General features: G+C 40.4%; 1 protein-coding gene across 9 annotated transcripts in view; it reads right to left on the bottom strand.

Moving 5' to 3' along the window:
- Nucleotides 1–22,865, bottom strand: part of ST6GAL1 (ST6 beta-galactoside alpha-2,6-sialyltransferase 1) — a 140,711-nt gene that overhangs the window by 17,630 nt on the left and 100,216 nt on the right. For 7 of the 9 annotated variants that reach the window (XM_050964081.1, XM_050964087.1, XM_050964083.1 and 4 more), the window contains 3 exons: nt 14,455–14,598; nt 11,171–11,861; nt 8,484–8,581 (listed from right to left, as the gene is read on the bottom strand). In XM_050964081.1, the coding sequence (XP_050820038.1) occupies nt 8,484–8,581; nt 11,171–11,819 (747 nt within the window). In that variant the 5' untranslated portion in view covers nt 11,820–11,861; nt 14,455–14,598. Of the gene's footprint in view, nt 1–8,483; nt 8,582–11,170; nt 11,862–14,454; nt 14,599–19,374; nt 19,655–19,747; nt 20,035–20,119; nt 20,236–22,865 lie in introns of all 9 variants that reach the window. The other 2 variants (XM_050964085.1, XM_050964084.1) reach the window with 2 other exon arrangements.

The following is a 22,865-nucleotide window of genomic DNA, read 5'->3' as shown; positions in this document are numbered from 1 at the left end:
CCACGAATTTTAATAGAATACATGTAGCTAAACCCGCTGTACTTCTTTGAAAAAAGTCAACTCTTATTCCAAAGCAGCAACCCAGAAGACTCAGGGCTAGTCTACACTGGCAATGCTAAAGTGCTGCCGCAGCAGTGCTTTAACATGGATTGTGTGGTCCCGGCAGAGCGCTGGGAGTTCTAAAAAAACCACCTCCACGAGGTGCAAAGCTCCCAGCGCTGGAACACTGTCTACACTGGCGCTTTACAGCGCTGAAACTTGCTGCGCTCAGGGGGGTGTTTTTTCACACCCCTGAGCGAGAAAGTTGCAGGGCTGTAAGGCACCAGTGTAGACAAGCCTTCATTCTCTGAGAGCAGATAACTGAACTTCAATCCCATAGAGCGAGGAGACAGAATAAAGAGGTGAGCAGGTAGTGAACTGGCCTGTTCTGGAGTATGAAACTCTGTTTTTTGTCCTATCTGGGTGGTTTCAACCCGTGCCCCCTTTCACTAGATTGTAACAAGCTCTTCCTGATTAACCCAGCTAAGTAGTGATGGCTTCAAAACATGTACTGGATGGATAGCTGGAGTGCTGTGACCATTGCTTATTTCACCACTCTTTCACTGTTTAATTGTACTCCCCTTGTCTGCCCGTTGTAATTACTTGTTGCCTGTTGTCAAGTCAAATTTATTAATAGCAACTTAGCCGTAAGCCAATGCACCAAAACCAAAACATATTACAATAAAACTTAAAAGTAAATCCAGGATTTTAAAATATTACAATACATATAAATACAAATTTAAAAGAACATAAATCAATTAAAACATATATAATCACCATGCCATTTGTCTTTTCCTGATTTTAGCTGCTAGCCATGCAAATAGGGCAACCACTCGGATCACAGATACACTGTTAGTCTCTAATAAATATTCCGTTCTCTGACAGGTTGTAGAAAAAGGCACTCAGGACAAAAAAAGCATGGAAAGCCATTCTGACCTTCAGTGGCAATACAAATTACAGTATAAAAAATAATAGGGCATGCCTTCCACCTGCCCAGTGTTGCATGGACAGAGGTGGTTACATTTCTCAGTGCCAGTATATCAGCCTTCTGATTTAAGCTGTCTGCACAGACTGAAAACTGAGAGCTGTTAAGGCCCTCCTTAACTTGTTATTAGACAAACTTTCTAGATATCCATGAGTCTTTTTAATAAGGGAGAACCAAGATGACATAGTTGTAATGGAAACAAGAGCCTTGTTTAGTTGCTTATTAATATCCTCTAATCTTAACTTGATTAGGGATTTCACATATTTAAACAAACCTAATCCTTTTGAATTCCAGGAAGCCTAGAGAATGCAAAGAATTCTGAATATACTGTACTCTCACTGAGGAAATGTACATGACAAAGCCCAATCGAGCTGTTCCTCTAAGCACAGCCTTGGCAAACATTGTGGGTACATACAAGAATGCAAAGCCAAAAGTTAATGTGTTTCAAAGTGGTAGACGCATTACTCTGTATCAGCAAAAAGAACGAGCAGTTTTTGTGGCACCTTAGAGTCTAACAAATGTATTTGGGCATAAGCTTTCATGGGCTAAAACCCACTTCATCAGACGCATGCAGTGGAAAATACAGTAGGAAGATATATACTGAAAACATGAAAAAATGGGGATTGGCATACCAACCCTAACGAGACTTATCAATTAAAGTGGGCTACTATCAACAGGAGAAAAAAAAATTTTGTAGTGATAATCAGGATGGCCCATTTCAAACCGTTGACAAGAAGGTGTGAGTAACAGTAGGGGGAAAATAGCATAGTTTGTGTAATGATCCATCCACTCCAAGTCTTTATTCAAGCCTAATTTAAGTGTCCAGTTTGCAAATTTATTCCAGTTCTGCAGTTTCTTGTTGGAGTCTGTTTTTGAAGTTTTTTTTGTTGAAGAATTGTGACTTTTAGGTCTGTAATTGAGTGTCCAGAGAGGTTGAAGTGTTCTCTGACTGGTTTTTGAATGTTACAATTCTTGACATCTGATTTGTGTCCATTTATTCTTTTGCATAGAGACTGTCAGGTTGCAGATGAATGAGCCCCTGATGGTGTGGCTGATGTGATTAGGTCCTATGATGGTGTCCCTTGGATAGATATGTGGACAGGGTTGGCAGTAGGCTTTGTTGTGTTGTGCTTGGTTGCTAGTGAGTATTTGCTTCAGGATGGGGGGGCTGTCTGTAGGTGAGGACTGGCCTGTCTCCCAAGATCTGTGAGCGTGAGGGATCGTCCTTCAGGATAGGTTGTAGATCCTTGATGATGTGCTGAAGAGGTTTTAGTTGAGGATTGAAGGTGATGGCTAGTGGCGTTCTGTTACGTCCTTTGTTGGACCTGTCCTGTAGTAGATGACTTCTGAGTACTCTTCTGGCTCTGTCAATCTGTTTCTTCACTTCACCAGGTGGGTATTGTAGTTTTAGGAACGCTTAATAGAGATCTTCTAGGTGTTTGTCTCTGTCTGAGGGATTGGAGCAAATGCGGTTGTATCTTAGAGCTTGGCTGTAGACAATGGATCATGTGATGTGGTCTGGATGAAAGTTGGAGGCATGTAGGTAAGTATAGCGGTCAGTAGGTTTCTGGTATAGGGTGGTGTTTATGTGACCATCGCTTACTAGCACTGTAGTGTCTAGGAAGTGGATCTCTTGTGTGGACTGGTCCAGACTGAGGTTGATGGTGAGATGGAAATTGTTGAAATCATGGTGGAATTCCTCAAGGGCTTCTTTTCCATGGGTCCAGATGATGAAGATGTCATCAATGTAGCACGAGTAGGGGCATTAGGGGACGAGAGCTGAGGAAGCATTGTTCTAGTCTGCCATAAAAATGTTGGCATACTGTGGGGCCATGCAGGTACCCATAGCAGTGCCGCGGACTTGAAGGTACACAGTGTCCCCAAGTGTGAAATAATTGTGGGTGAGGACAAAGTCACAAAGTTCAGCCATTAATTTGCAAACTAGACACCATTAAATGAGGCTTGAATAAAGACCGGGAGTGGATGGGTCTTTACACAAACTAAAAACTATTTCCCCATGCTAATTTTCCCTCTACTCACGCCTTCCTGTCAACTGTTTGAAATGGGCCTTCCTGATTATCACTACAAAAGTTTTTTTTTTCTCCTGCTGATAATAGCCCACCTTAATTGAGTAGTCTCGTTAGAGTTGGTATGGCAATCCACATTTTTTCATGTTCTCGGTATATATCTTCCTACTGTATTTTCCACTGCATGCATCTGATGAAGTGGGTTTTAGCCCACAAAAGCTTATGCCCAAATACATTTGTTAGTCTCTAAGGTGCCACAAGTACTCCTTGTTCTTTTTCCAAAAGTTAATGTTAGTATTGCACATTGGGAAAGAAGAGCAGCCGCAGTTCCATTTGGGACATCAAAAACATCCTAAGGAATTAATTTTGAAACACTTCCACTCCCGTTTGATCATTTCACCCCCATGTTTCTGCACCATACACAATCTGAGTGCATACCTTAGCCTCAAACACTCTTAGGGCTAGTGCAATTAAATTCTCCCATGAATCCAGGTGAAACATAACACAGCTTGCATTGATTTTGAGGCCTTCTCTTTGGTCACCTGAACATGTTTATCCCACAACCGATTTTATGAGAACCAGACACCCAGAGAGGGGAAAGAAATAACTTGTTCAATATATTGTCCATCAATCCTCCATTTATGCAACCTCTGTCTTTGACTAAAAACTATTACTTTAGTTTTGGAAAAATTTATCAAAAGGCTCTCTTGTTGATAGTATAAACCAAACACATTTAATGAATGCTTCAGCCCCACTGATATTTGTGACAATAGATTCCTATCACCTGCATATAATAAGACAGACAAAGGATAATCCATGATTTGATGGGGGAAAATACTGATTCCCTTTTAATGCCAAAATAACATCAGTAATATAAAAGTTAAAAAACCTGACAGCCCTGTCAATCCCCCTTTGTTATCGGGATGGAATCAGTTAGTTGTCTATCCAGGCCTATCCTAATCTTGGCCTCTTTTTGCCTGGGAAGAGCTCTTAACAGAATAAATTAACGGTGGATCTATCTCAGATTTGTCCCACAGAAGCTGTCTATCAATAGAATCAAACACCCATTTAGATCAGCAAAGGCTGAATACAATTTTCCCCCCTTCAGAGATACAAACATTTGTAGATCAAATAAGAAAGAATAAAACCATAATCTGTAGTGGAGAAGCCATTCTGAAAACCAGCAAATTATTTTCTATTTTCTGCCAGATCCTCTAGTCTCCCCAAAAGATATCTAATATAAATTTTAAGACAGCATTCAATAAGAGGATTGGGTCCTAATTCCTTGGGTCTTTCCTATTCCCTTTTTTATAGAGAGGAATAATAATATTGGTAGCCCACCCTGAGGGAAAAATCCCTGTATTATTTATATTGGAGAAAAGTTTAGCCAAAATAGGGGCCCACCAATCAATATTCTTCTTAAATCATCCCACAGGGATAAAATCCTCCCCTGGTGTTAATTTTTTTAATTGCTTGACAGCCCTAGTAAGGATCCAAACATTCTGTTGGCCTTTACCCTGTGGTATGGGTATATTCAGTTGGGTTGGCCCTAGATTTTAATACACAGGAGTTAACAGGTAGTCAAAGGACTGAAGAGGAAAGAATCGGATGATCTAAACATAAACATAAACCTAATTGCATGATTTGTTCTGACAACTTACTAACTGAGTGAACTGATAAGGAACTGACTTGACTAAAGGATGCTTTCCAGATCCATTGTGAAGTTTTTATTAAAACAGTATCATAGGCCATCAATGGCCTCAGAAGTAAAGTCCATGATTTGGAATTTAAGAATTATTTAGCACAATCTGATTTATTCTTTTACAAGAAACCTGGCTTACCAAAGATGAATCTTCTCATCTTCCAGGCTAAGAATTTTGTTTTGAAGGTTCTCAAGAAGGGCAGACCAGTCAGTGAACTGGCCCATTTTATTCCAATCAAATTAAATGCTCCAGTTAATGTACTACTTCCAGGTAATCCTTATTTTCAGTCTTACAGTATCATTTCCCCAGATAATACTTTAGTTTCTTTGAATGCTTGTTTACCTTCCTTGGGATCCTTCTATTACAATGCAAATTTATTGGCAGAGCTAGAATCTCTTACTCAGAGACTGATAATTATCCAGTAGCAAATTTTATTCTTTTAGTGAGTTTAATGTGCCATTGGATGCGGAATATAAAAATTGATCACATAGTACATTCAAAAAAAGAACAGGAGTACTTGTGGCACCTTAGAGAATAACAAATTTATTAATGCTCAAATAAATTTATTAGTCTCTAAGGTGCCACATTCCTGTTCTTTTTGTGGACACAGACTAACACGGCTGCTACTCTGAATCTGTCATAGTACATTTAGTGACAGGCTGCTTGCTCTCCCCTCAAGAAATAAGAAAGATTCAACGGGCTGGAAAGTCTGAGTGATTTTGGACAGACTCATGCTCAGAGTTATTAATAGTAGAGGTGGTGATGACATGCTGGGTCACTTTACCTACACTGCTCAGAGGGTATGTCTACCCTGCAATTAAACACCTGTGGCTGGTCCATGTCAGCTGACTCGAGGCTTGGGGGCTTGGGCTACAGGGCTGTTTAACTGTGGTGTAGGCATTCGGGCTTGGTCTTGAGCCTGAACATCTACACCACAATTAAACAGACCTATAATCCAAGTCCTGCAAGGGCAAGTCAGCTGACATAGGCCAGCTGTGGGTGTTAAAAGTGCAGTGTAGACATGCCCTACAAGGGAAGAAGGTGATTGACTATATTCCAGTCCCAATTTTAAACTGGCCTTGTTTCTCCAATTTTTCAGTTGCCCTTGTATCCAATAGCGACCATCAACCCCTACAGGTTAATTTCTGGCTCCTGGCCCCAACTCATCGGTCATTCCCTGTTGGGCAGTGTTTCACTTTTAATTTTGAAGTCTTAAATGTGAGGCGAATTAAGTTGAATCCATTGCTTAAATCTAAAAGTAAAGAAAATATTACCTCTAGTTATCTGCTAGGGCTAAAAAACCTCCCAAAACAGTTTTTAGATCTTAGTGATGCAAGTCTATCCCTTCATGTATTTCATGACATTATACCAAAATTACAGGTTGTCTCTTGTGTCTCTTAGTGCTAGTCTACACATGAAAGTTATTCCAAAATGAGATAGGGTGTGAATGTAAAGTGCAACAGCTAGGTCAGAATAACTCAGTTTGTGAACACACTTATTCTAGCCAAAGTGGATTAAGCTAATCTGGAAAAAGAGACTCTTATTATGAGTAAATTATCCAAGTGCCAAGTTATTCAGGAATAGCTGTTCCTGAGTAACAATTCTGGAATAACTCCATGTATAGATGACCTGTCATAGGTTTCATCCTCACTCTGAACTTTAGGGTACAGATGTGGAGACCTGCATGAGAACCCCTAATCTTAATTACCATCTTAGATCTGGTTGCTGCCACCACCTAAATCATTTAAACCAGCTGTTTATGAGTCATTTGGGAAACTCTGTCTCCCCCACACCCAAAAAAAAAATCTCTCCCTCCCAAGTACTGTAACCCTTCCCTGGGTAACCTTTAGAGACTTCTCCACCAATTTCCTTGTGAACACCGATCCAAACCCCTTGGATCTTAAAACAAGGAAAAAATCAATCAGGTTCTTAAAAAGAAGACTTTTAATGAAGGAAAAGAGGTAAAAGAAATACCGCTGAGAGATTAGCATGCAAGCTACTCTCACAGACAACAGATTCAAAACACAGAGGATGTTCCCCTGGGCAAAAACCTTAGTTACACAAAAGAAAACACTGGGTACCTCACTCGTTCATCATTCATCTCCACAATGGCTCAAGAAGTCTCCCGTTAAGATGCTGGGGAGCTCATATCCGTCTTACTTACATCCCCTGGGACAGGCCAAGGCTTTGACAATTGTTTATATAACTCTGATTGATGTGCTGTCCACAGCATCCTCAGCAAAGACAATGATTTTTGAAAAAGTCAGCATATAAACAAACACATCCATCCTTGGGACAGAGGGTATTTCTCTTTCTTTCTGAACTTAATATGGCTTATGGGAAACTCTGCCAACAGACCTTTTTTTTTTTTAGGGTGGAATAATTCACTCTAATTTTTCCCCCCACAGCTTTTATGATAGGAAACCACAACCCCCTCTGACTTCTTAATTTGAAGGGAATCCTCAACAGAGTGATCTTTTTCTCCTCCTGTTCATCAAGGGCTTGCGTAACTTTGTCAACAAATGCGGTCAGTTTCTCATGAAATCTGCCTGTCATCCAACTGAGGCAGAGGAGAGGAGACAAGACATGGACACACTAAAAGGAAGAAATGTCTGTCTTGAACTTTTTGGAGTTTTTAGCTTTTTTGCAGGGTTTTCTGGGCTTGGAAAGTTTAGAAAGGGCAAGTGCTTCAAAACACATGATGCTACAGCCCTGGTTTGCATTCTCCATTTGACAAGAGCTCCATAGGCCAAGTGGGAAGAAAGGCTGCAGGAGAAAGGCCTGAGAAATAAGATGTAGAAAGCAGAACGTCTCAGTGGCTTAGTTCTCAAAGGAGTGTGAGGCAGGGAGCTGAGCTCACATCTGTGTCACAATGCGGATGTGCAAAGCGGTCTCTGATGAGATAATGAGCAAGATATATTCTGTGATGGGTGTTCTGTACAGGTGAATACACCATAAATAAAAAGCTGTATTTGAAATACAGTATGAAATAATACAGAACAACTATTAAAATCCTATTGGGGGGGCACCTGGCCGCACCTCTGCATAGAAGCCAGAGAGGGGACATGCTGCTGCTTCTGGGAGCTGATTTAGGTATGCGCTGCCAGGGCCTTCACCCCTGACCCCCCCTGCGCCCCAAACCCTGCTCCAGCCCCAATCTCCCTCCCACCCTTCGAACTCCTCTGTCCCAGCTCAAAGCAACCTCCTGCACCCCAAACCCCTCATCCTCAGCCCCACCCCAGAGCCTGCAACCTCAGCTCTCACCCCCCCTGCACCCCAACTCCCTGCCTCAGTCCAACCTCCCACACACTGAACTCCTCATTTCTGGCCCCAGCCCAGAACCCTTACCCCCTCCCACACCCCAGCCCCCAATTTCGTGAACATTCATGGCCCATCATACAATTTCCATACCCATATGTGGCCCTCAGGCCAAAAAGTTTGCCCATCCCTGCTCTAGAAATGACACCTCAAGATGCTGCTACATAAAGGTCCCAAGACAGTGAGGTAGAGATTTCATGTTCATAGCCAGAGATGTGGCTCTTTTCTTCCATAAATACCGTAAGAAAAGCCACCACTTACCATTAATCACTCTGCTGTTGGTGCTATTCCTACCTCAATCCTTGCCGTGAAGGAGAGACTGCACAATAAGAGAGCTGAACTGGGCCCTCAGTCATGTACTCAATACATTTTCGCTCTCTGTTGTGTAGCACACATGCCAGACAGACTTACCTGAGAATTAACAAGGCGAACTGTTGTCTTTTCTCCGACATCATTCTGAAACCCTACGGTAGGAGCTCCATTAAATCTCAAAACTGCATCGTGGCTGTCTGAAAGCAGCAAAGAGGGAAGAGTTATTAAAAGTTAACCAATGGCTATTATGTGTGAGTGGGGGAAAACCATCTAACAGGTATGTTAAAAATACGTCAGGTATATAATCAATGTAGAATTTTCCTCATAATAGCTGTTTGTTAGCGATACAGAGCTGGATTCATCAGAAGTATTGAAAAGGTTGATTCTTTTCATGCAGGCATTTAAATGATTACTATGTGTGCTGTTTTCTCTGTCTCCTAATTTGGTTTAAATGAAACTAACCATTTCCAGCTGTATGTATTTTATTGTAAAAACTCAGCACACATGTAGAGAGCACAAGTGATATCCAAGAAACCTGCTCAGTACAGGTCCCCAAAGCATGCTTGGGTAAATAATTCTCCTTGTGATTTGTTACAAATCAGTAACTGGGAAATAATGAAGAGGAATGTCCTTTATTTTTCAGGGCCTGAAAAACCTGATGCTCAATAGCCTGTGGATTGAGCCTCGTGGCTAGGGTGAAAAATAACTATGCTACACTTCACTGCTCAACATGATAACTCCTGCACTTTAAAGGAATACAACAGCTGTGTAATGTTTATAGGTACTTTGCCAAATGTAACTTACTATACTCTTAGTAGTGTTATACTTTCCCTTCATGGCTTCACTCTCATTTATTTCCTATAACAGCTGACAGCATAGCTTTTCCTGAGTTTTGTTTCTGTGTCTTCCTTCATATTCTCTCCTCTCTATTATTGGCTAAGCAGCAGTTCTGATGAAAAGGACCTGGGGATTACAGTGGATGAGAAGCTGGATATGAGTCAGCAGCATGCCCTCGTTACCAAGAAAGCCAATGGCATATTGGGCTGTATTAGTAGGAGCATTGCCAGGAGATCAAGGGAAGTGATTATTCCCCTCTACTTGGCACTGGTGAGGCCACACCTGGAGTATTGCATCCAGTTTTGGTCCCCCCACTACAGAAGGGCAGTGGACAAATTGGAGAGAGTTCAATGGAGGGCAACAAAAATTATTAGGGGGCTGGGGCACATGATTTACAGGAGAGGCTGATGGAACTGGGATTATTTAGTCTGCAGAAGAAAAAAGTGAGGGAGGATTTGATAGCAGCCTTCAACTACCTGAAGGGGGGTTCCAAAGAGGATGGAGCTAGGCTGCTCTCAGTGGCGACAGATGACAGAACAAGAAGCAATGGTCTCAAGTTGCAGCGGGGGAGGTCGAGGCTGGATATTAGGAAACACTATTTCACTAGAAGGGCGGTGAAGCACTGAAATGGGTTACCTAGAGAAGTGGTGGAATCCTTAGAGGTTTTTAAGGCCCAGTTTGACAAAGCCTTGGCTGGGATGATTTAGTTGGAGATTGGTCCTGCTTTGAGCAGGGGATTGGACTAGATGACCTCCTGAGGTCTCTTCCAATCCTAATATTCTATGATTCTATGATCACTAATATTATCTATTTGGATTGCAGTTGTGCTTAAGAGCCCCAAATCCAGCCAGGCTAGGCTAGGTCAGAGATTCTGCTGTTACAGAAGAGAATGGATACGTTAAATAATGAATAATAAAATAAATAATAATACCACCTAAACTCGTCTATAGATTTTTTCATCAGTAGATCTAAAAGCACTTTAAAAAGGAAAACTGTGTCATTACTACTATTTTACGGATGGGAAACTGAGGCACAGAGCAGCAAAGTGACATGCCCAAAGTAACCCGACAGGCCAATATTAGAGCCAGGAATAGAAATCAGGTCTCCTGAGTGATAGGCCAGTGATCCACTCACTAGGAAACACTGCCTCCTCCTCTCCTTCTTCCTTCTCCAGAGCCAAAGTGCTTGTCTACATGGGAAAGTTTTACCAGTTATACTGGTATAATCCTATCAGTATAGTTAAACTGATACAGTGATACCAGCATAACTACCCCATATGGACACCCATTCCCATTTAAGAGTGGCTTCCCCCACCACACTACCAATTTAGCTTAAACTCCTTCCAAAGTGACATAAGTTAAACCAAACAAAGGCACTCAAATGGGAATCTGAATGTTCACCTGGGGAGTTATATCAGTATCATTATAGTGCTTCCTGCAGCTGCCATGGCCATCTTCTGTTCCCAACCTGCCCTACCCTCTCTCTTTAGGGTACTCCGGCTCCCTAGAGGTCCCCAGAGTGGAGACTGGAGCTGCTTTGCACAGCTGCAACCCTTCCCTGGCAGTGGGAATTCTACCACGGGGGGGTCTCCATCATATTGTATGGGTGCAGAAATCAGCATGGATCTTGAGCTAATCCTCGCCCACACTTAGTTCAATTAAACCAATTGTGTTTTCAAGTGTTAAAGATTAATGTACACATTTGAAATGTGTACTAAGGGTACACACTAAGGGTCCCAGCTCATTCTCTCTGCTCTCCACCACACACACCTGCAATCAATAAGAATCTTAACTGAATATTTCAAGTTGGTGCAAGTGTCTTTGTAAATTCTCAGATTAATTTTAAATGGAGAAAGTCCTATGGGTAAATCAAGTGCGATGGTCGATTGTTCCAACCTCAGAGTTAAAAAGCCAGATGATATTGTTTTATCCTAACAGAGTAATACTAACCTATCTCTGGTCCCAGATGCGAGGACTTCAGAGATCCTGCTGAAGACACGACAGCGCATTGACGGAAGTGGCCGACTTCTTGGCTGAGGTTTTTTCTTGGTAGATACATCTGCCATTCAGAGGTATTGAACGGACCGTCTGACCCATGGATCATTGTCACATTCACTCTGTCCCGGAGCTGGCACAGCAGTTTCTCTGGACTGAGTTTGGCCATATTCCTTTGCCCTTTGTAAGTCACATTGTACTTGTTCATGGACAGGTAATTGTTTTTGACCTTTTGCAGCCTGGGTATGAGATTCTTTGATGAACTGTCCTCATTCCAGACATTCACAGAGAGCATTGATTTCTTGGACTTTGCCACTGCATTGTTTCCTGGAGGGGTTGAAGAGATGATGCCATTTACTTTATTCAGTTTGACCGGCAAAGCAGCAGATAGTTGGCCCTTCTCGTTGACAGCTTTGCTTGAAAGAAGACGGGATGTAAGTACATCTCCTTTTCCCAGAGCTCTGGGAATCTGAAAACTTTTGCTTTCTGTTTTGAAGGGAATGTAGTAGCCTTTTCTTGTTTCCCTCCACAAACAAATAGTCAGAACCACAAGCAATAACAAGATTCCACACATCAATTTTTTCAATAGATTGATGTGAACCATAATGTATGGTGCATCAGGATGAGGTGATTAGTGATACTGGGCCTGAAAAAGAGGGCAAGAAACAACTAATCAAAAGAAGCAGTGGGGGAACTAGAAATTTTTTCCAGACTTCTCATCCATCTAAAGGCCTGATCTAAAGCTACTAGCATCAATGGAAATACTTTACTGGGCTTGGATGAGATCCTAAATTTAATATCAACCCAGGCCCATGCTCCTTATTTGAGTTATATGGGAGACCTCCCTCAGCCTCAATTCCATATTTTTCCTTCTCCAGAGTGTATGGATTCAGAACTTTCATGCCAGCTTGGGTGAAAATCCCCACTTTGCTATTTTTTTAATAGATATTTAATGTCTGAAACAACATCACCAGGTCAAGGCTCCCTGCCTGAATCTGTCCCTGGTTCTTGCCTGTGGTCTGAAACTACTGTTTCAGTAACAAAGCTTGTTTAAAGGACACTGTGGAAAATGCAAATGTTATAAACATCATGTGAGTTTCAAGATAGCTACACTGAAACCTTAGTGAGCTCACAGGAAACTTCTGCAAATCTGTAAGTGACTGATTGCACTCCCAACATGTAGTGTCATTAAACAGCTGGCTTGAGCCAATGAGTCTACATTAGTGTTTTGTTTTTTTAATTGATTTTCAAAATGCTCTTGGTCTGATATTAATTTAGGGTACAATACAGAATATCTGGGGGAAGCGAAGAAGCTTTCTGCAGCACTACGCTCCAACAAATGCAGAACACCCCACCTTTAGCAGAAAATTTCAGCAGCTGCATGGAGGAGATGGAGAGTTTGTTGTTTAGGGGAAAGACATTCTGTTGCTAGAGTGTTGTGTTGCAGAGGCAGAAAATCAACAGCAGGAAAGCACAGAGGTCAGTTCATTATTCAACCTCTGTTCAAAGCCCAGGGGAACACAATGGGACAGGTGTAAACGAAGATATGCTGGCAGTCTAAAAGTAACTGTGGAATTTACAGCAGTGCATTGTGTCTGGACAGGAGGGCTTCTCTTATCACATTAATCTATCCACCTCCCCAAGAGGCGACAGCAAAGTTGATGGAAGAATTTGTCCATCAACCTAGTGCTGTCTACACTAGGGTTAGGTCAGCTTAACTACGTCACTCAGGGGTATAGATTTTTCACACCCCTGAGCGACATAGGCGGGTCAAATTAACTTTTTAGTGTACACCTGCCCTCAGGATATGAGAGCAGCAAAGAGAGGGCAGATGCTCGAGTGGTGTGATGGGGCCAAGAACAAGGAATTGGAACTGCTGTGCAGAGGGGCTGAACACTGGCTCCCCGCACCCTACATGTCTGTATCTGACTGTCTCCCAGGGTGAGGAGAGTAGTCTGGCCACCTTGCAATCCAACACAGGGGAATGGTTTCCCACTCCAGAAGTGCACAGGAGTTGGTGGGGAACTAGCAATCATAGGCACAGTGCCTGTTACTTGGGATCGGTGCTGGAAGTAATTTTTCTGGCCCAGAGCCATAGGCAGGGCTTCCGTTCTTTGGGATGTATTAATTTAATTGTTCAGGGTTTATTTTTAGCAATTTTTGAATTCTATGTAAATGTCCAAAATCAGGTGGGGTTTACTGTAATTAGTTTTGTATACATCATAATGACCTGTATTACTTATTATGGTAGCATATATTATAATGAGTACTCTCTTAATGTTTCTTAGTGCACTTTAACATAGTACTGTTTGAAACAGTACTACAAAAAAGCACACTAGAGAACCTATAGTGCACACCAGCAGGGTACAGGGTATAGGGTACAGGCTCCATCTATGCTAGTGTGAATAGGTTCAGCACCTGAAATACAGGCAATCGAATTTTGACCTCTTGGAGCCAGTCTTATACTTCTGACTGAACAAACCCAGTATCCTCAAGTTCCAGCCATTCATTCACAAGCACAGATGTCTGACCATATAAAGTTCCCTTTGTCTTCTATTTCTATCATCCATGAACTCTCAGAGAAAGAAATGGAGCCACTTAAAAGGCAGGTGATGGTACAGACTGAGCCATGAAAAACTAGGGCCCAAATATGCAAACCTTTCCCTGTGTTTGTGTTAGGGCTGGTCTACCTTTCAGAGTTAGGTGGCTTAACTACATCCTTCAGAGCTTTCACACCCCATGCAATGTAATTAAGATGACTTAAGCGCTCGTGTAGACATCACTAGGTCAATGGAAGAATTCTTCTGCAGACCTAGCTACCGCCTCTTGGAGAGGAGTTTACTACAGTGACAGAAGAATTCCTTCCGTTACTCTAGTAAGTGTCTACACTACAGTGCTGCAGCTCTGCTGCTGTAGCATTTCTAGTGTAGACATAGCCTCAGCAACAGGAGCAGTCCCACTGAAGTCAGCAGGCCTCATGTGAGTGAAGACTACTCAAGTTCATATAGAGCTGATCCTGGGATCCACTAAAATCAACAGGAACTTTGCCAACTTGCTCATAGGAGCAAACCCCTGTGAACTTAACACTTAACCACTGTCTAGCACTCTACATCCTCAAAGCACTGTCCAAATGTTGATCGACTAAAGGATTGTTATCCCAATAAAGACAATGAAATCTATTGTTAGACTTCAACACAAAGTCTCCTCTGTAGTATTTGAACTGCTAATGTATTTGTTACCTGTTGTTGGCTAATACTTGAGTTAGAGCAACCGCTGCTCATTTTTAAGTATTTGCAGGTTATCAGATGGTGAGAAGCTGTGTTCTCTTACAAATCCAACATGTCAGAGTGATGAGCAGATTTCTAATAAAGGTCACAAGCCACCTGCAAAAAAAGAGAACTTTACTAGAGAAATACCAAATGGCACAGGGCACCAAAGAGGATTTTCTTAGGTATGTGTTGGAGTCTTGCAGAGAGAATTCTGATAGCCAGACCTGGCTACCGCCAGCAGCAAAAAAATGTTAATCAAGTAAAACCCTTTTGAGAGCTCAAATGTCTATTGAAATGAGCAGGAGTTGTTCAAACTTTGCCTGTGACAAATCAAAACATTTTTCTCAGTTTAAAAAAAACCTAGAAAGTCTCACACCAAAATTTAGAGCCACCTAGCAGTTTGCATGTTCTGTCTGCAGCCTGGCTAGCAATGATATTACAGTGCCCCCTGGTGTTATTTTAATCCCTTAGAGAGCAGTATGTTTTTGGCATATTTAAAGTGAATACATGATGTTATTTTTAGAATCATCTAATTAAACCGTGTCTTTGTGAGTTTCTCCTGAGTCTTAGATGCTCTGTCTTCTGACTAGTCACTTTTTGCTCTGCAAATATCTTACCATAGGTTCTGCAAAATAAAGTGTTCTTCTTGTCCTATTCCTTCAGCACAAAAGCCACACCACCAAACACACATGAAGAGTTTTATCTGCTGGACAGGCTTAGTATTGCTTTTCACAATAGCACTACAGTATTTTGCATTCAAGTATCATCCAGAGGCCCCATTAGACGAGGGCCCCATGGCACTGAGTGCTCCGCAAACACTAGCCTAAAATAGATTATTTCCTGTTTTTAAAAAGGATGTGGAGGAAGGAAACCATTATAAGTCAAGTGATGGAAGGAGATACAGTGAAAGAGAGGGGGAGACTTTACCAACCATTATGACCCTGCAAAAAGTTACACACATGCTTAACTTTACGTTAACACTGAAGTCAGCAAAACTATGCACATGAATGAGGTACACTTGCAATTGTTTGCAGGATAGGGATCTAAATTATTAAAACTTCTTTTAGTGTCAATAGTCAGATAACATTAAAACAGAGTGCAAATAGGCAGATTTATAACACACATGCATTCAACCCACAGAATCAGTTGTTAAAATTCAAACATGTCCCCACTTTAATTAAGGAAATTTTAATCACAAGTGTTTGTTATAACGTGCTTCAATAGGACATAATGGTATTTGCCTTTATTGACAATTGTACATTAAACTGGTTTTTTGTATAAATCAGTTGCTTGAAAGAGTTAAAAGAAGTTGTCTCAGCACTTCCTCAGCTCTATTCTCAGAAGTTTACATCAACAGTACATGGGTGCTCTGGAAAGGAACTTTGCATTCAATATATCAGCTTTACGCTCCATCCCCACCCCTTTTTTATTTGCCAAACTTTAAAAGCAAGAGTTTTGCTTTTGCTCTTTGTAAGCATTCAACTAACAACAGTAACAAGCTGTGTCAGACATCTGCGAGGAGTCTTAATTTCAAAAAGTGACACAAAGTGCACCCAATTTCCTACTTATGGCCCAGATCCTCAGCCGCTGTAAATCAGGATAGCTGTGTAAAGACAATGAACAGCGTACACCATCTGAAGATCTAGTCCCAAATGTATAAATCCTACATTTTCATTTACAATTAAGCATAGGCATTAATTTTAAACATTTTGAATTTAATTGGTTTGCATTAGCATTACTGAAATAAAGAAATGTTGTGTGTTTAATACAGAATCAATTCCAAGACAAAGGAAGTGGAAGAAAATAAAAGATCATTTGTCCAATAGTACTAGTCTATGTCTGCAGACTAGACATAGTTTTCCAAAAGAGGAACTTGAGATTCCTGTCTCTATTCTTATCCAGCCAGAAACCTGCTTTCAAACATACATACATACATACATACAGGAAATTGAGAAAGAAAAGTGGAGAGACTTGCCAACCATCACACAAATAATCGGGACTCAGGAATATCTGACTTTCAGTCATGTGCTCAGTCCACTAGGCCATGCTATGTCTCCTCATAACACAAGAACTAAGGGTCACCAAATGAAATTAATAGGCAGCAGGTTTAAAACAAACTAAAGGAATTATTTCTTTACACAATGCACAGTCAACTTGTGGAACTCTTTGACAGAGGATGTTGTGAAGGCCAAGACTATAACATGGTTCAAAAAAGAACCGTGCTCTGAAGTGTCCCTACCCTCTGTTTGCCAGAAACTGGGAATGAGTGACAGGGGATGGATGCCTGTACCCACAGGAACAACGTGGTGGAGAAACATGAGGCCAGAGCGCTGGGCCATGATTTGTTTGAGACTCCGGCCTCTGGCCAGGAGAACCCAAACGAATCAATTGAAGGTCTGTACAGAGACGAGGCACAGGTACATTGTATGTAAGAATGTTCAACGGAGTGGTTTGGCAGGAACTGATGCTCGGTTGGCTAGAGCCTTTTGGATCAAGCCTGCACAAACAATTGTGTAAGCAGCTGTGCATGGAATTGTTTATTCCCTTACAAGCCTTTCACCTCTATTTGTTAAAAAGTGGGGAAAGAAACAAACTTCTCTCTGATCCACTGGTTTACAAAATAAGGGGTATATAAACTGTCTGTCACTAAAAACCTGTGGTTTTAAACCTAGGGTGCTTCTGCCTGCTGTTTTTTATTAAAACACTCCTGTAAATAAAGGACTGTGTCTTCATTTAGGCATGTCTTTTCAAGTGTTTATCCCCTAAAGAGCCTTAATATAACTTTCACTTCTATTTGTTAAAAAGTAGGGGAAGAAGCAATCTTCTTCTCTCTAATCCACTGGTTTACAAAATAAGGAGAATATAAACTGTCTGTCACTAAAAACCTGTGGTTTTAAACCAAGGGTGCTTCTGCATAATTTTTTATTACAAGGCATACAAAAGGAATGTGTCTTAGGTTTGTCTTTTCAAGTCATTATACCTTTGCAAAATTTAATGTAACTTTTACTTGTGTTTGTTAAAAAGTTTAAGAAAGAAGCAGCCTTCTTATCTCTGATCCACTGGCTCACCAACGCTGTTTTTGCTAACAGACGCTTTGCTGCAAAAGCCTGCTGTCCTTACTAAAAAAAAATGACCAGTGCTAGCCTAAAACCTAGGGGAAAACTTTTATAAACAGGCTTTCTGTTTTTTTAAGCTTGGGTTGTTTCTGCAAACATACATGTTATTGAAACACTTATGCCTATGGGGCTAAATGAAGATATGGGTCTTCAGGTAGGCTTGTCTTTCCAAGTGTTTATTCCTTTCCAAGCCTTTCAGCTCTCTTTATTAAAAAGTGGGAAAAGAAACAAACTTCTTCTCTCTAATCCAATGGTTAACAAAATAAGGGGTATATACACTGTCTGTTACTAAAAACCTGGTGTTTTAAACCTAGGGTGCTGCTGTCTGCTCTTTTTTTATTACAATACATACAAAAGGAATGTGTCTTAGGTTTATCTTTTTAAGTCATTATAACTTTGAAAAACTGAATGTAACTTTAACATGTGTTTGTTAAAAAGCAGGTAGAGAAGCAAACTCCTTCCTGTGATCCACTGACTCACAGAGGCTGCTTTGCTAACAGGAGCTTTGCTGCAGCTTCACATTGTGCTTACTAAAAAATAACCCATGTTAGTTTAAAACCTAGGAGAAAAACTTTTAAAAAATGTGTGTTACTAAAAGCTTATGGTTTAGGTTTTATAAAAATACCTCTGTAAAAGGGCTACATGGTGGGAAAAATGAGGGAGGTCTGTTTCTTTAGAAAATAAAACAGTTAAAAGGGAGGGGCGGGGGGAAAGAAGGGAGTTGGCTCTTGTTTAAAATCTTGGGACTCTAGGATTGGTTCAGGAAAATGAATTCTATGATGCTGTTGTAAAACAACCTCTGATTGGGTCAATTCAAAGGTGGTGATAACAAGTCTGAGAGGGTCTGAACCAGGAAAGTTGCCTCATTCTACAGAAGACATGACAGGTAAAAATTTTCTCTCTCTCTCTCTCTCTCTCTCTTTCTGACTCAACCATGTGCTGTCTATCTTTGCCTTTTGCAACGGGGCTCTCTTTTCCCTTTTCTTGCCCTGTTCTTTCTTTTAACCTCTCTTTTTTTCTTAATCTACCCTGATGCTGAATGCTTTTCTACTCACTTTTTTTACCATGTGCTTACTAAACAGACTCTTTCTGCTTCTCTCCTTCTTATTCTCTCTCATTCTGATTCCATCATGTGCTGTCTATCTTTTGTTTTGTCCTGTTCTTTCTTTTAACCTCTCTTTTTTCTTAACCTACACTGGTACTGAGTACAACTATACACATTTATTTAATGCATAAGCAAAGTAATATAGAAAACAGTTATACAAACTTTTTTTTTTAATTTTACAATACATCTTAATCTGTATTTTTTTTTAGCCTTTAGGGTTAGGAGCTGGCATGTAAAAAGTTTTATAATCCATTTTACGAACCCTGCTATACACCAATCGGCCAATATTGGCTGCCACCTCCTTTGACAGGTCTACCAGCAAGGCCACTGGGTCAGATATCCCTGCAATCTCCTTAATCATTTTAACAACTTCATTTATAGTTTCAGTGGTTATGTTAAGCTTTTTGAGTTTATAGCCTTGGGCTATAATTATATTTAGAAGCTGGGCCACATTCAGTTTAGAAGAAATACGTCTAATCTGATGAAATACTTCTGAGCGACCCCAAAAGATACAAGTGTGACTGAAAGAGTTGGGCTCGTTTACCACGCAGGCTGCACAGTTTTCCAAAAGTTGTTTTTTCAAACAGTGGTAAATGGCTTTTACTACAACGGCCCTAATAATATCAGCCATAATGTCATCTTCGCAGCTCTTCTGGTCACCCTCCTTACTTTTTACAGACCCTTTTTAAAAATCTTGCTTCACGCAAAAACAACAGGTGCATATCACGGTTATTCTGCTCAAAGGCCGCCTCTCTTTATCCTCTTCATCCTCTGAAGATGTCTGTCAAAGACAAAGTAAAAACATGTTTTAAATTCTTTGTTGCAAACATTTAAAAATAAAAAAAGACCTACAGTTTATTCATGCTACCTCAATCGTACCTTTGTCTGATTCTGAATCATCATCATTATCATCCCCAGCTAATGCACCGTCGGGCCCCGTGGTACCTTCCTGTTATTAAACACAAACATATAGTCTTGTTTAACCTCCCCTTTTATATGTTTATATTTATATTTCTTTCAAGATTTTCTAAGTAACTTTTACCTCATCATGTTCTTCTGGTTCTACAGTTGACAACCAGTCGCTGCACACCCTGTTTGTGTTGTTTGTTTCTAAATCACCACCGGCGAGGGCTCCGTCGATCATGGTTTCAGCAACCTATTATCAAGCCAACCGTACAGTAACGTTTAACCAGTGGCTTACATAGATATATTTCTTTTCTTTCAAATAATTTAAGCTGCCTTTACTTCCTCATGTGCTTCTGGCTCTGTACCTGTTGACCACTTGTCACACACCAGAGCAGTAATCTTGTACAGACCCAGCTTGGTTATCTGCCCAAAAAAACAAAAAATAATTTTTAAGAGCGTAAAATGTAATAATTTTTTCACAACTGGTAAAGCTTTCACTTGCTTTTACCGTAACAACGTCGCCATCTTTCCATGACTCGGGGTCTATCGGTTAGTTCTTGACATCACTATCCTCCGACGGTCCCTCAGTTGCCATGTCCTCATATATAGGCTCTTCTTCCATTCCTACCAATAAAAAACAAAAATATTTAACCATCTATATTTATAAAACATTTTGTAATTTTTTCATTAATTTGTTATAAAAAGGGTCTTACCTCTGCATTCGAGTCAGCTTTCTCCAAATCCGACAACAATTTTTTTCGCACTTTATCCTTTTTTTTCTTTTACAAATGGCTGTGGCTCCATAAAGTCTTCCTCTTTCTTTGGTTCAATTTCAGGATGAAACATGGGGTTCGGCAATGAGCCTCTTCGTTAGCAAAATAAGCGTAAAGAGGCCTTCTTTTCTGAACACGTGCAGGTGCACCCAGGGGCAATTCCGACTTCTTCGCTTCTGTAGGCATCTTGTAAATAGACATGTCTTTGTGTCTAGGCTCCAAGTTTTAAAACCCCGCTCGCAAAAATACGTGTTTTTATACACACGGCCAAATGCTCATTGGTGAAAGCTTTTCAAATAATCCACCACACAATAGTTCATTTCTAAAAGTCTCTTGTTTAAAATCTTGGGACTACAGGATTGGTTTAACAAGTGCATTCTGTGACCAAGCTGTAAAATAACCTCTGATTGGTCCACCAAAAGGAGGGGCTAGCTTCCCAGGCTCGCCACCCAGAACAGCTATAATTTCACTACCAATAGTCACTGGGGTAAGATGTTTCACTCTGCATGTGTTCAGTAACACAGACTCTCTTACTGCTTTATTTTTTCCTCTCTTTCTATTCTTGTATAACTTACCTCTCTTCTTTCAATTTCCATTTTTTCTCTAAACCTTACTCACACTTTCTTTTTCCATTTTTACACTCTCTCACTCTCTTCTTTCATCCTTTTTCTCTCTGTGTACCCAAGCACAAACACACACACAACACTTCCCCTAATTAAACACACACAAATTTTCAAAATGGCCGATGGTGCCAAACTTCGGCGCCAACAGAAATGGGGTGGGAAGGCGGGACATAAGCCTTAAATGGGGCATGGAAACCAGTCACAAAATGCATGGTGATGAATACTATCGAGCGTTATACTACTAGTAAGCACTGAGTCCCATTGGGTAGAAAGATAGATAACTAAATAAGTTATAAAAGCAGCAAAGAATCCTGTGGCACCTTATAGACTAACAGACATCTTGGAGCATGAGCTTTCGTGGGTGAATACCCACTTCGTCAGATGCATGTCACCCACGAAAGCTTATGCTCCAAAACATCTGTTAGTCTATAAGGTGCCACAGGATTCTTTGCTGCTTTTACAGATCCAGACTAACACGGCTACCCTTCTGATAAATAATCTATATTGAAGCCCCAGGAACCCCATAAGACTGGGTCCCTAATCCATGAACTATTGGAACTCATTACAAAACTTTTCTTAAACATTACATGAATATATTGTCTCATGCTATAAAGTTAGAATTTATAATCCCTATTCCATGATGAGCTATAATGTATCTTAATTAAAACTATTTTTAGATAGGTTAGTAGTAATAGGCTCGATAGTATTCATCACCATACAAATTTTGACCGGTTTCCACGTCCCTTTTAGGGCTTATGTCCCGCCTTCCCGTCCCCCGTTTCCGTTGGCGCGAGAGTGTAGCGCTGTCGGCCATTTTGAAAAAAGTGTGCGTGTATGTGTTTGACTAGGGGAAGTGTTGTGTATGTTTGTGCTTGGTGACATGAAGAGAAAAAGGTTGAAAGAAGAGTGTAAAGAGAAAAAAAGAGAGAGTTTGAGTAAGGTTTAGAGGAAAAAAGGAAATTTGAAAGAAGAGAGGTAAGTTATTGAAGAAAAGAGGCTGGCTATAAGGCAGGGTATGAACGAATAGAAAGATTTTTGTTTTTAAGGGTAGTAGTTTGAAAAAGACAGATTTTTAGTGAGTTTGATTAAGGAGAGATGATCGGTAAAGAATAGAAAAAATTTTGAGATAAATGTAAAAAGTGTATTAATATCGGGTGGATTAAGAAAAAAGTTAAATAATATTGAAAGCTAGGTTTATAAAGGGAATTTACTAAGGCAAAACCTGTTTGGTAAGCACAGGATAAAAAAGCATTGAAGCTATTCAATACCAGTGTAAACTTAAAAAAAAAAAAAAAAAGAGCCCCCTTTGCAAAGGGCAAAGATAGACAGCACATGGTGGAATCAAAAAGAGAGAGAGAGAGAAAATGACATTGGCACCAAAGTGTGGCGCCGACGCCATTTTAAAAAATGTGTGTGTGTATGTGTTTGACTATGGGAAGTGTTGTGTATGTTTGTGCTTGGGTACATGGAGAGAAAAAGGTTGAAAAAAGAGTGTGAGAGTGTTAAGAGGAAAAAGAAAGTTTGAGTAAGCTTTAGAGGAAAAAAAGGAAATTTGAAAGAAAGAGATGTAAGTTAGTGAGGACTAAATGAGCTTGGTTATAAAGAATAGAAAGTAGAACTTTAAAAAAGGAAATATTTGTTTTTGAAGTGGCTATTTAAGAAAAAAGTTAAATAATATTGAAAAACTAGGTTTGAAAAAGAAAAGGCAAAACCTGTTTGGGAGGCCCTCAGGTAAAAGGTGAATAAAAAGTGCATTGAAATGATTGCAATACCAAATCAGGTTAAGAAAAAAAAGCATTAAAAAGCCTTAAAACTAGGGTTTAAAAGGGGAATTTACTAAAGCAAAACCTGTTTAGTA

This window comes from Gopherus flavomarginatus, chromosome 8, assembly GCF_025201925.1.
Source record: "Gopherus flavomarginatus isolate rGopFla2 chromosome 8, rGopFla2.mat.asm, whole genome shotgun sequence".
Lineage (NCBI taxonomy): Eukaryota > Metazoa > Chordata > Testudines > Testudinidae > Gopherus > Gopherus flavomarginatus.
The sequence above is the reverse complement of the archived record's forward strand: the minus strand, read 5'-3'. Positions and strand labels throughout refer to the sequence as shown.